The sequence below is a fragment of the Notamacropus eugenii genome, chromosome 4 (genome assembly GCF_028372415.1).
Source record: "Notamacropus eugenii isolate mMacEug1 chromosome 4, mMacEug1.pri_v2, whole genome shotgun sequence".
Classification (NCBI taxonomy): domain Eukaryota; kingdom Metazoa; phylum Chordata; class Mammalia; order Diprotodontia; family Macropodidae; genus Notamacropus; species Notamacropus eugenii.
In genome coordinates this window covers 304,352,597-304,365,112 of record NC_092875.1, presented here as the reverse complement: position 1 = coordinate 304,365,112, position 12,516 = coordinate 304,352,597, and the positions used below count along the sequence as shown (strand labels likewise).

Below are 12,516 nucleotides of genomic sequence, written 5' to 3'. Positions count from 1 at the left end.
ATTGCTTTTGTTATTTTTTCCAAGACTTCTTTCTCCTCATCCACCAATAATCAATTCCCCAGAATGTTGCCATAACTCTGACCAAGCAAGGTAGGTCAGAAGCCTTTTAGGTGAAGGTGTAACGAGAAAGAGTCTTGGACTTAGAGTCAGGAAGACCTAGATTTGACCCTGGCTTAAAGAACCATAACAAAATCGCTTAATATCTCAAAACCTCAGTTTTCTTGGGGGATTGTTGTTATGAAGATCAAATTAGATTTGTAAAATATAAAGTGCTATACAAACCTTAAAACACTAAAAAAAATAAAATATCATTTTTACAAAAATCCAAAATAATTCCCCCCATTGTAAATATGAGCACAGTTTTCTCCTGTTTTCCATTGCCACACTGTATGTCCTTAGGTGTTATTAGGAGGCAGATGTTAAGCCAAGAAATAATTATAGCATTTTGGGATGCTTATTGGATTATGTCCAGTTATTGTCACTGAAATTTCAAAATTACATACGAAAAAAGGAGAGGTCAGAAGTTAACAATGTAATGATCTTTCTGTATATTTTGTTTTCTAATGAGAACAGAGAAGCATTTTTCTCTTGGAAAATGGGAAACAAAGAAAACAAGAAAACAAGAAAAAATGAATTTAGATTAAAACAGGAACAATCTCATTTAGACATCAAAATTGTCATTATGACAAAGCATTAGGAAAGTTGACTTTAGAGAAAAAATAAAGTTATAAAGCTAAGTAGTAACTCATAATATAACAAGGAGTATAATTATTGGAGATGTGATCAAAATGAACTGAGACAACAAATGAAAGAGAAGGGGTAGGGGAGAAGAAGAAAATATATTGGAGATTTCTCCCTATAGCATGTATTCTAACAGGCAAGCAAAATGCTTTCCTTCTGGCTTGGCTAAGCCTATGCCAGTGGAAGTTTGACACACTAGAAAATCAAACACTTACCTGATCTAGATCCTTTTCTCCAAGAAAGGTGGAAGGACCAACAAATGCTCTAAAGGAGAATCCATAGAGATCCAATGATCTAGCTGTCAAAATGATTTTCCTAAAGCAAAGTTCTAACCATATTTCTCCCTTGTTTAGAATATTCCAATGGCTTCCTCAATTTCCCTCAATAACCCATGATGGATCTAACCCATGAATTCATCTAAAAAATTTTTTTTATGTATAACATTATTACAGAATCTCATATACCCAGTTTAACCTGTACCTGACAGTATTCCCCAAAAGTGGTCCTCCAAACTTTACACCAAAATCTCCAGTGAGGAGAAATCTACTCCCTCTCAAGGTTGCCTGTTGCATGTTTTAATCATTCTAAATGTTAAAAGATTTTTTCTTTACATTAAGCCTAATTTTGTTTCTTTGTAACTTCTTTCCCATTCTTGCTCATTTTGTCCTTTGGGGCCAAACAGAACATATAACAGTTACTCAGATACATAAGGACAGTTCTCATGCCCCATCCCAGTTTTCTCTCTCCAAGTGAAATTGACGTTTCTTCAGTTGATCTTCATAGGTGTTGAATCGTCTTCCTTCTCTTCTAGCTGCTTCCTCATTAACAACACCCTTCTTACATGTGGTACCCAGAACTGGACACATTCCTTTTTTGCCTCCACATTCCTGTATATGTTGCCTCTTTTTTCTTCTTTTTGCCAACCTGTCACAATCCTGAGTCATACAGAACTTGAAGACCAATAAAACCTCCATGCATTTTTCAGATGAACTGCTATGTAGCAATCCACGTGAACTCTCTATTCTCACCTGTTAAATGAGAATGATACTACTTGCACTACCCAAATCACAGGGTTGTTATAAGGAAAGTGCCTTGTAAGTAGTAGCACTTTCTTCCAAGATTCCCAAAGATATCATTACATTATAATTCTTACTCTTCAGAAAAACATAGTAAATATAAAGCATTTGCCAATTTTAAGTGATATATAAATATCAGTTGTTATTCTGAGAGCAAAATATTCTACAGATTTGCCATGTTAATTTTTGGGGGGGAGTGGTGATGAGAGGTTGAGAAAGTCATGTCATAAGATTTGGGGAATATAAGGGACATTGGAGTTCATCTAATCTAGTCCCTGCATTTTACAGATGAAGCAGCAGATCCTAGAGAGGTAAAAAGAATTGCCAGATCACACGTATAGTTATGGATTTTATAGATGCATTCCCAGATTTCTATGTCACTTGTATACTGGGTTGACCAGGAGTATAAAGGCAGCACTCTCTTTGAAAATGAACTGTGCTTATGCCAATCACTAATAAACAAATAGCAAGACCACATTAAGAAAACTCTTAGACCAGCTGGAAATTTTACCCACAAGTGTGTAAGATATGTGCAGGGGGAGAAAATATCCCTTGGCAATTGGGAAGCTGAGCATCTGTCAGAAAAACATGCTCATTTCTTTCCTAGATTTTTTGAAATGGATGAATTACTATGTCAAAAAAGAATGCCAGGTAATCAAGGATATTTTGACTTCTGTCCAACCGTGACTCATAATACCTGAAGCAATTCTTAATCAGTACAGAGCATCCATTCCCTTGTTACCAAAGGGAATTAAGTTACTGTTGATATTCATGGTAGACAATGCTAAGGATGTGATTGAGTATATTTTTTTGGATGGCAGCCTGCTATTACCATAGGGAATTTCCTGGATACGTATATCTTTCTAAGAGTGCCAGAGACAGACAGATAATTCTTTAAACTGCATAGCATAAGACTTTTGAAACCAACACAAAATAATAGCAGCTCTCATTTATATAGTGCTTATGATGCGCCAGGCATGATGATAATTGTTTTACAATCATAATCACATTTGATTCTCCAAACAACCCATTTCACAGTTGGGACAACTAGAGGTTAAGTGACTTGCCTATAATCACAAAGCTGAGTAAGTGTCTGAGACTGAATTTGAACTCAAGTCTTCCTGACCCAGAACTCTATCTACTGCACCACCTAGTTGCCTTCCAAAATGGCGTAAGATACACAATAGTGGATATTGTTTGCTCTTTCTTGTCTATAACTCAATAATGCTGTCATGTTAGATTTTCTTAGAATCATAGGATCTTAGAATTGAGACTGTAGAGGTGATTTAAAGGTTGTTCACTCATATTGATTGTGTCTGATCCCATTGGGGATTTTCTTAGCAAAGGTGCTGGAGTAGTTTGCCATTTCCTTCCCCAGGCCATTTTACAGATGTGGAAATGGAGGCAAACAGGGTTAAGTAGTTTGTCAAGGTCATACAACTAGTAAGTGTCTAAAGTCAAATTTGAACTTGGGTCTTCCAGACTCTAGACCTGACCCTCTATTCACTGCACCACCTAGCTGTCATAGGGGTCGTTTAGAACAATGCCATAATTTACAAATCAGCAAACTGAGTGCAGAGAAGTGAAATGTCTTGCCCAATCATATAGCATCATAACTACCATTAAAATCCAAGTATAGTTAGAGGATACATATAATTTACCTATAATGATTCTCTATAAAGATTATGATTTCTTGGGCAGTTGTCAAATAAGCATTTTATTATTGGTGATGGATATCTCTTGGTTTTTCTAATGCTTTCTTATTTACTCTTTATCACAGATCCTCTACATCAAACACAAGACAGGAAAAGAGATAGGGGCAATCAGATATGGTCAGGTTTCTGAAGGCATAGAGCCATATATAGTGAAATAATCAAGATTCATTTACATATAAATGGATCTCAGAGAAGTTCCCTTAGTGTACTCAGGAGCATAGATTTCTGCATCTCTCCAAGTCAGTCAGAGAATACATATACAGATACAGATATTTACACACATACACCATATACATACACATATATGTATTGTACATATATATTCTATATACACATATCTACAGATATAAAATAATCTATCACATTATGTATAATATGATATATGCATATATATGATATACAACTTTTGTATATATATATACATATATAGATGGAGGCAAAAAGGTGATTCAGTGGATAGAGCATTGGTCCTGGAGTGAGGAAGACCTGAGTTCAAATGTAGTCTCAGGCAACTTACTAGCTTTGTCACCTGGGTAAGTCACTTAACCTCTGTTTGCCTTAGTTCCCTAGAGAAGCAAATGGAAAACCACTTTAGTATCTATGCTAAGAAAGTGCCATGGACAGTATGGTCCACAGGGTTACAAAGAGTCAGATATAAAAGATATAAAAGAATGATTGAATAGCCACAACCTACACACACACACACACACACACACACACACACACACACACACACACACGTACACCTATGCGTATGTACATAGATGTATATGTAACATGCATGTATCTCCATATAGATAAGTAGAAAGTTTCCATACCATGTTATCTTTTTTAAATGTACCAAAAGAAGAAATTGTATTTGTTAAATAAGTTTCCTTGTTTAAAGATGGACTTTTTTTAGTTAGGTCCCGACCTGAAGTAATTGGTTTTAGAAGCATTTTATCATTCCGGACATTGGAAGTCTATTATCATAAAGAATAAAGGAGCGTAAAGAACACTGGGTTCTGCCATTTACCCACTCTGTGGCCTTCGATGTCATTTAATCTCCTTAAGCCTTAATTTCATCTTCTATATAAAGCAGCATTAACTCAGTGCCTGCCTCACAGTATCATGAGGCTGTAATAAGATTTAAAACATTTAGTAATCATAAATCACTATACGTTGGTAAGCAGATATTATTATGATTTTTATACCTCTTACAAACAGTTGTGGGAGAAAGTTTATTGCAGTGGAAAGGGCGATTGATTTGAAGACAAAGAAATTGGGTTCAACTCATTTTGGTATGAAAACCTATCTTACCATACAGGAAAGTGGGGGAGAAGGGGATAAACAGGGTGGGGGGGATGTTGGAAGGGAGGGCAGTGGGAGGAGGGAGCAATTAGAAGTCAACACTCTTGGGGAGGGACAGGATCAAAAGAGAATAGAAGCAATGGGGGGCAGGACAGGATGGAGGGAAATAGTTAGTCTTACAGAACATGACTATTATGGAAGTCATTTGCAAAACTACACAGATATGGCCAAATTGAATTGCTTGCCTTCCCAAAGGGGATGGGTGGGGAGGGAGGGAGGAAGAGAAGTTGGAACTCAAAATTTTAGGAACAGCTGTCAAGTATTGTTCTTGCATACAACTAGGAAATAAGAAATACAGATAATGGGGTATAGAAAGTTATCTTCCCCTACAGGACAAAAGAGAAGATGGGGATAAGGGAAGGGAGGGATGTTAGAAGGAAGGGCAGATTGGTGATAGGGGTAATTAGAATGCTCGGGTTTTGGGGTGGGAGGAGGGGAGAAATGGGGAGAAAATTTGAAACTCAAAATTTTGTGGAAATGAATGTTGAAAACTTAAATAAATAAATTTAAATACAAAAAAAAAGAAATTGGGTTTAAATCCCAACTCTGCTATTTTTTGCCTATCTGATCCTAATTCGCTTAATCAATTTGGGCCTCAGTTTGCTCATCTGCAAGATTAGGAGACTGAACTAGATAACTTCTAAGATCCCTTCCAATCCCAAATGTATGATCAGTTACCTAATGTTACAGTATCCCCATGATTTAAATCCCCCTGTTTAACCTGAGGAAACCTGCAACTTAGTTAATAGTTTTCTTGTTAGGAGTAACTGGCAAACTATAGTGTCCATAAATTTTTAGATATTTTTCTCTTGTGAAAATAGCTATCTACCCACATGTGAGAACCGTACTCTTTTTTAATGGAAAGATGTCTAAACAAGAGATTATTCTAGTTATAGGCATTCTCACTATAGTAAAATAGACATGAGAAAATGAACAAGAAATCTGGATTTCAGGCTCAGCTCTGGTATGTTTTTGTTGTGTGAACTAGTGTGAACTAGTGGGCCTGGGATTGGACTGAATGACTTCTAACAGCCCCTCCAGCTCTAACATTCTGCAGTTTATCATTCTGTAAACACTTGACTTACTAACTTCCCATACGCACATGCATGCATGTGCCCCATGTGTACCACATCAATATAATTACAGGTCCTAACATCACCACCACTACCCCCCCAAAAGAAAATTTAAAAAAATCTCACAAACTTAGTTTTCGTCAAAAGCCACAGAGGACAAGAGGTATTGTACGAACCATTCTGTGCCCTTATTGCCATGTCCTGGACAGGATTGGAGAACCTGCAGCCTCGAGGCCCCATGTGACCCTCTACGTCCTCAAATGCGGCCCTGTCATCGATTCCAAACTTCACAAAACAAACAAATCCCCTTAATAAAAGGATTTGTTCTGTAAAACTTGGACTCAGTCAAAAGGCCACATCTAAGCACCTAGAAGGCCACATGTGGCCTCGAGGCCGCAGTTTCCCCACACCTGGCTTAGACAGATGAGCAGCAATGGGGGGAATGTGAATGGGAGACGAGTCATATTTCCAGTGCCTCTTCCTTCCCTTCTTGCTACACCCATAATGGTGGGGACAGGAAAAGTATTCTTGTCAATTTTACATTCTTTTCTTAACAAAGTCATAAAAACATATTAGATCAAGGGGCGGAGCCAAGATGGCGGAGTAGAAAGACGCACATACACATAGCTCCGAACCCACAACCCATAGAACGGCTACAGGGAAGTAACTCATGGTGAATTCTGCACCCAGAGGCCATGGAACATTGGAGCGAGGGAGATTTCTGTTCCGGAGAGACCTGCAAACCTCTCGCAGGGGGTCCTTCGCGCTGCGGACTGGGCGCCGGGACTGGCAGCTGAGTGCAGCTCTGCCGCGGCCATGGCACCAAGAGGAAAAGATCCAAGCGGGCTTCAGGGATGGGATCTCCAGCGGCCACGTGGGTCCCTCCACCCACAAAGGGACCTGCAAACCTCTCACAAAAGGTCCGTTCGCGCTGCAGACGCGGAGCCCAGCCCAGACCTGCCGCGGCCGTGGCACCGAGAGATACAGATCCGAGCAGGCTTCAGGGACAGGATCTCCAGCGGCCGCACAAGTCCCTCCACCCACAGGTGACGGGGGTCGGTGAGAGAGTCTCTTTGGAGGGTTGAGAGGGGAGTGGGGTGCCCCCATAACTCAGGCCCCCACCCCGGGAGGTAGAAGCTGAGAGGCGGCTGCAGACTGGGGCTCCCCAAGCGGGCGGGAGCCTGGATCCATTGTGGAAGGTCTGTGCATAAACCCCCTGAGGGAACTGAGCCTGAGAGGTGGTCCTGCCCCAACCTCAGCACCTGAACTTAATCTCACACTGAATAGCAGCCCTGCCCCCGCCAAAAGCCCTAAGGCTGGAAGCAGCACTTGAATCTCAGACCCCAAACGCTGCCTGGGAGGATCAGGAGGCGAGGTGGGTGTGAGGAGAATATTCAGAGGTCAAGTCACTGGCTGGGAAAATGCCCAGAAAAGGGAAAAGAAATAAGACTATAGAAGGTTACTTTCTTGGTGAACATGCATTTCCTCCCTTCCTTTCTGATGAGGAAGAACAATGCTTACCATCAGGCAAAGACACAGAAATCAAGGCTTCTGTGTCCCAGCCCACCCAATGGGCTCAGGCCATGGAAGAGCTCAAAAAGAATTTTGAAAATCAAGTTAGAGAAGTGGAGGAAAAACTGGGAAGAGAAATGAGAGAGATGAAAGAAAAGCATGAAAAGCAGATCAGCTCCCTGCTAAAGGAGACCCAAAAAAATGTTGAAGAAATTAACACCTTGAAAACTAGCCTAACTCAAATTGGCAAAAGAGGTTCAAAAAGCCAATGAGGAGAAGAATGCTTTCAAAAGCAAAATTAGCCAAATGGAAAAGGAGATTCAAAAGCTCACTGAAGAAAATAGTTCTTTCAAAATTAGAATGGCACAGATGGAGGCTAATAACTTTATGCAAAACCAAGAAATCACAGAACAAAGAGAGAAGAATGGAAAAATGGAAGATAATGTGAAATATCTCATTGGAAAAACAACAGACCTGGAAAATAGATCCAGGAGAGACAATTTAAAAATTATGAGACTACCTGAAAGCCATGATCAAAAGAAGAGCCTAGACATCATCTTTCATGAAATTATCAAGGAAAACTGCCCTGAGATTCTAGAACCAGAGGGCAAAATAAATATTCAAGCAATCCACAGAACACTACCTGAAAGAGATCCAAAAAGAGAAACTCCTAGGAACATTGTGGCCAAATTCTAGAGTTCCCAGGTCAAGGAGAAAATATTGCAAGCAGCTAGAAAGAAACAATTCAAGTATTGTGGAAATACAATCAGGATAACACAAGATCTAGCAGCCTCTACATTAAGGAATCGAAGGGCATGGAATAGGATATTCCAGAAGTCAAAGGAACTAGGACTAAAACCAAGAATCACCTACCCAGCAAAACTGAGTATAACACTTCAGGGGGAAAATTGGTCTTTCAATGAAATAGAGGATTTTCAAGTATTCTTGATGAAAAGACCAGAGCTGAAAAGAAAATTTGACTTTCAAACACAAGAATGAAGAGAACCATGAAAAGGTGAACAGCAAAGAGAAGTCATAAGGGACTTACTAAAGCTGAACTGTTTACATTCCTACATGGAAAGACAATATTTGGAACTCTTGAAACATTTCAGTATCTGGGTACTGGGTGGGATTACACACACACACATGCACACATGCACACATACATAGAGACAGAGTGCACAGAGTGAATTGAAGAGGATGGGATCATATCTTAAAAAAAAATGAATGAAATCAAGCAGTGAGAGAGAAATATATTGGGAGGAGAAAGGGAGAAATTGAATGGGGCAAATTATCTCTCATAAAAGAGGCAAGCAAAAGACTCATTAGTGGAGGGATAAAGAGGGGCGGTGAGAGAAAAACATGAAGTCTACTCTCATCACATTCCACTAAAGGAAAGAATAAAATGCACACTCATTTTGGTAGGAAAACCTATCTCACAATACAGGAAAGTGGGGGATAAGGACACAAGCAGGGTGGGGGGGATGATAGAAGGGAGGGCATGGGGAGGAGAGTGCAATTCGAGGTCGACACTCATGGGGAGGGATAGGATCAAAAGAGAATAGAAGTAATGGGGGACAGGATAGGATGGAGGGAAATATAGTTAGTCCTATACAACACAACTATTATGGAAGTCATTTGCAAAACTACACAGATTTGGCCTATATTGAATTGCTTGCCTTCCAAAGGGAAGGGGTGGAGAGGGAGGGAGGTAAAGAAGTTGAAACTCAAAGTGTTAGGATCAACTGTCGAGTAATGTTCTTGCCACTAGGAAATAAGAAACACAGGTAAAGGGGTATCGAAAGTTATCTGGCCCTACAGGACAAAAGAGAAGACGGAGACAAGGGCAGAGAGGGATGATAGAAGAGAGAGCAGATTGGTCATAGAGGCAATTAGAATGCTTGGTGTTTGGGGGGGGGGGAGGGGATAAAAGGGGAGAAAATTTGTAACCCAAAATTTTGTGAAAATGAATGTTAAAAGTTAAATAAATAAATTTAATTTAAAAAAACATATTAGATCCCCAGATTAGCCCACCAAATTCTATTCATAATAAAGTCAAAACACTTAACATTTGATACAGTGCTTTTTCGGGTATTTTCCATTCATTATGGGTTAAATAGAGTCTTGTGGGTTGAGCCAGGAAGCCAATATTCGCCATTTATGACATTCATTCTATGAGAAAATGCATTCTGAATTTCAAACAGCTGACTTAAAAATGAAGTTTTGGGACATACCCTCTTTCAGAGGTAGGGTTGTCCGGCTTTAATTGCCCAAAATATATTTTCCATTTATTCCAACAATTATCTTTCCAAGAAAATGCTTTTCTATCATTGCTTATAGTAGAAACAATTATATATCACATTATACCAAATATATGATACATGAAAGGCAACAGAATACTGGTTAGAGCACTGGACTTGGAGTTAAAAAGCCCTGGGTTCAAATGTTTTCTATTCACTTACTAGCCATATGACCACAGGCAAATCACTCTGAGTTTCAGTTTCTGCATTTGAAAAATGAAGATAGAAACACCCATTGTTTCACCTATTGAAACACTTCACAAGTCTGAAATATAAAATGACTTAATATTCTCTAAAAGAGTTGCAAGCATTAAAGTGCTTTATTAAGGACAGCTATCATCACTATGTCAACTTCTGTATTTTAGATTCTCAGTTGAGATGGACCAATCTTCAAGTTAATTTGGTAAATGTTTTGAAAATGGCATTACAACTCATCGAAAGATTAACTGCTGTTTCATAGACAGATAGTCATAGAAATATCAAAGGTACATGTGAATGTGTAGTAGGATCATAGGAACCTTCAGTTATACACTAGAGTAGCCCACTCACTTCACGGATTTGAAAACTGTGGCCAGGAGAACTTAAGGTCACTTAGCTAGTTAGTGGCAGAGCTGGGGATATAATCCAGCTTTCTTGATATCAGTTCAGTGTTCTCTTTTTCTACATCATGGATGTATGCATACCTATACATTCACAGTCATTCTGACATTCATTTTACAGTAGGGTGTCAGATATTGGTCTGATTCTCTAATTTTCTGTGAAGCCCCAACCCCGGAAACACTCCCCTAAGGCCTTTAAAATAGTTGAATAGTTCAATAGGAGTGCACTGAAGGTAACAATACAGTCAGAAATATTCTATCTATGGCTTTCTATTATGTGCTAGGAGCTGAGGACACCAATACAAAAATCCAAGGGGCTTACATTCTTACTGGAAAGAATGGATGAATATAGCTTATTAACACAAGGTATTACAAAGTCAGTATAACAGGAATCAAACAGTAGCATCTGGGATCAGGAAAGGTGGCACCTGAATTGAGACTTGAAGGCATTTAAAGATTCTACAAGATTGGAGTGAGTGGGAGAGAATTCTAGACTTGTCAAGACCATCTTTGAAAAGGCACAAAGATAGGAAATGGAGTGTTTTCTGTGGGAACAGTTAGCAGGCTAGTTTTACTGGAACAGAAAGTCTGAGAAGAAGAAGAATTGGAAATAATACTAGAAGGTCATTGAAAGATAGGTTACTTAAATGCCAGGCTAAGAGTTTTAATTTTATCCTGTTATCAATGGTTTGCTGTGAAGATCAAATGAGATATTTGTAAAGCACTTAGCACAGGGCCTGCCTCATAGTAAGTGTTTAATAATTGCTTATTCTCTCTCTCCTCAGGAATTTCCTTTGTTAGCAAAATTAAGGACAAACCAAAATGAAAAAAAAAATAGACCCTCTAGAAGAAGCATCTTCAAATTATGTGAATAATAATGCTAATCAAACCTAACATTTATATAGCACTCGCAATGTGCCCAGCACTTTACAGTTATCATCTCATTCGATTCTCACAACCTCCCTGTGAGATAGATGCCGTCATTATCCCCATTTTACAGTTAAGGAAACTGAGGCAAACAGAAGTTAAGTGACTTGCACATGATCACACAGTCAGTAAGTTTCTGAGGCCAGATTTGAACTCAAGTCTATCCTGACTCCAGGCCCAGAGTTCTATTCACTGTACATGTCAGGTATCTCACATTTCACTAAAAGGGACCACAAGGTTGTGGGGAGGCTGGAGGAAGAGACGTAAAGAAACAGTTAATGATTCAACTAATGATTTCTTTTCTAGATTTCTGCAATGTACTCATCTGTAAGTAAGCCAGGACAGTCTCTTAAAGTGCCAGAATCCACTTACTCCTGTATTCAAGATGTAGCTCCAAAGAGGTCACCATCTTCCGGTAATGATCTCTATGCTACAGTACGGGACTTTGAGAAAAACCCAAACATCATCATGCCTCCTCCAGGAGTCAATTCAAACGCAGAGCCGGAGCCTGATTATGAAGCCATCCAGTCATTGATCAAAGACGAAGAAAAGATCGTGTCAATGGCCAATGGTAACCACATCACTTTTCCAAAAGAAAATGACTATGAGAGTATTGGGGATTTGCAACACAGCAAAGATATCACCAGACTTTAATGCTGAGACAATATTTTTTAAAACATTACTATCAGCAGTTTGGAAATGTTTCTCTATTTGAAGAAAAACAAAAGATCATAATAAATTACAAATTGTGCGTTGCTTTAGAGAACTGAAAACAATGGAGGGGCAGTGACCATTTTCCAACCTTCCCAAGCAATAAGGTACACACAGATATGCACTCACACATATATAATAAAAATAGACAAACATTTCATCCCCCTTCCTAAAGTGATTCATTTCCTCTCACAGTGAAGATAAAAATGTTGGTGGTTTCCAAGGATGTCCAATATTTTTAAATGAACCATCTTCACTATGATGTACATCACTTGCCTAAAATACTGCCTTTCAGAAGAGCCAGTTGTTCGCTGTTTTTGCTACCTGCTGAAAAATTTTAAATGTGTGGCTGTTTTTCTTCTCACCTTCAAACTGAACAACTCACTCCAAGGATTTTCTCCCCTAATGTTCAGGATTTTTACTCCAGCATAGACCTGTTTGGATGATGGGGAACTATGGCTAATGTGTTTGCCATCCCAATGTTCAATGCTCTTCAGGAAGCTGCTCATTTT

The 12,516-nt window shown here is 39.1% G+C and overlaps 1 protein-coding gene across 3 annotated transcripts in view; it reads left to right on the top strand.

The window, feature by feature from the left end:
- PAG1 (phosphoprotein membrane anchor with glycosphingolipid microdomains 1) overlaps positions 1–12,109 on the top strand; it is a 234,065-nt gene extending 221,956 nt beyond the window's left edge. For all 3 annotated transcript variants that reach the window (XM_072604962.1, XM_072604963.1, XM_072604964.1), the window contains one exon: positions 11,600–12,109. In XM_072604962.1, the coding sequence (XP_072461063.1) occupies positions 11,600–11,947 (348 nt within the window). In that variant the 3' untranslated portion in view covers positions 11,948–12,109. The remainder of the gene's footprint in view (positions 1–11,599) is intronic.
- The last annotated feature ends 407 nt before the right edge of the window (positions 12,110–12,516 follow it).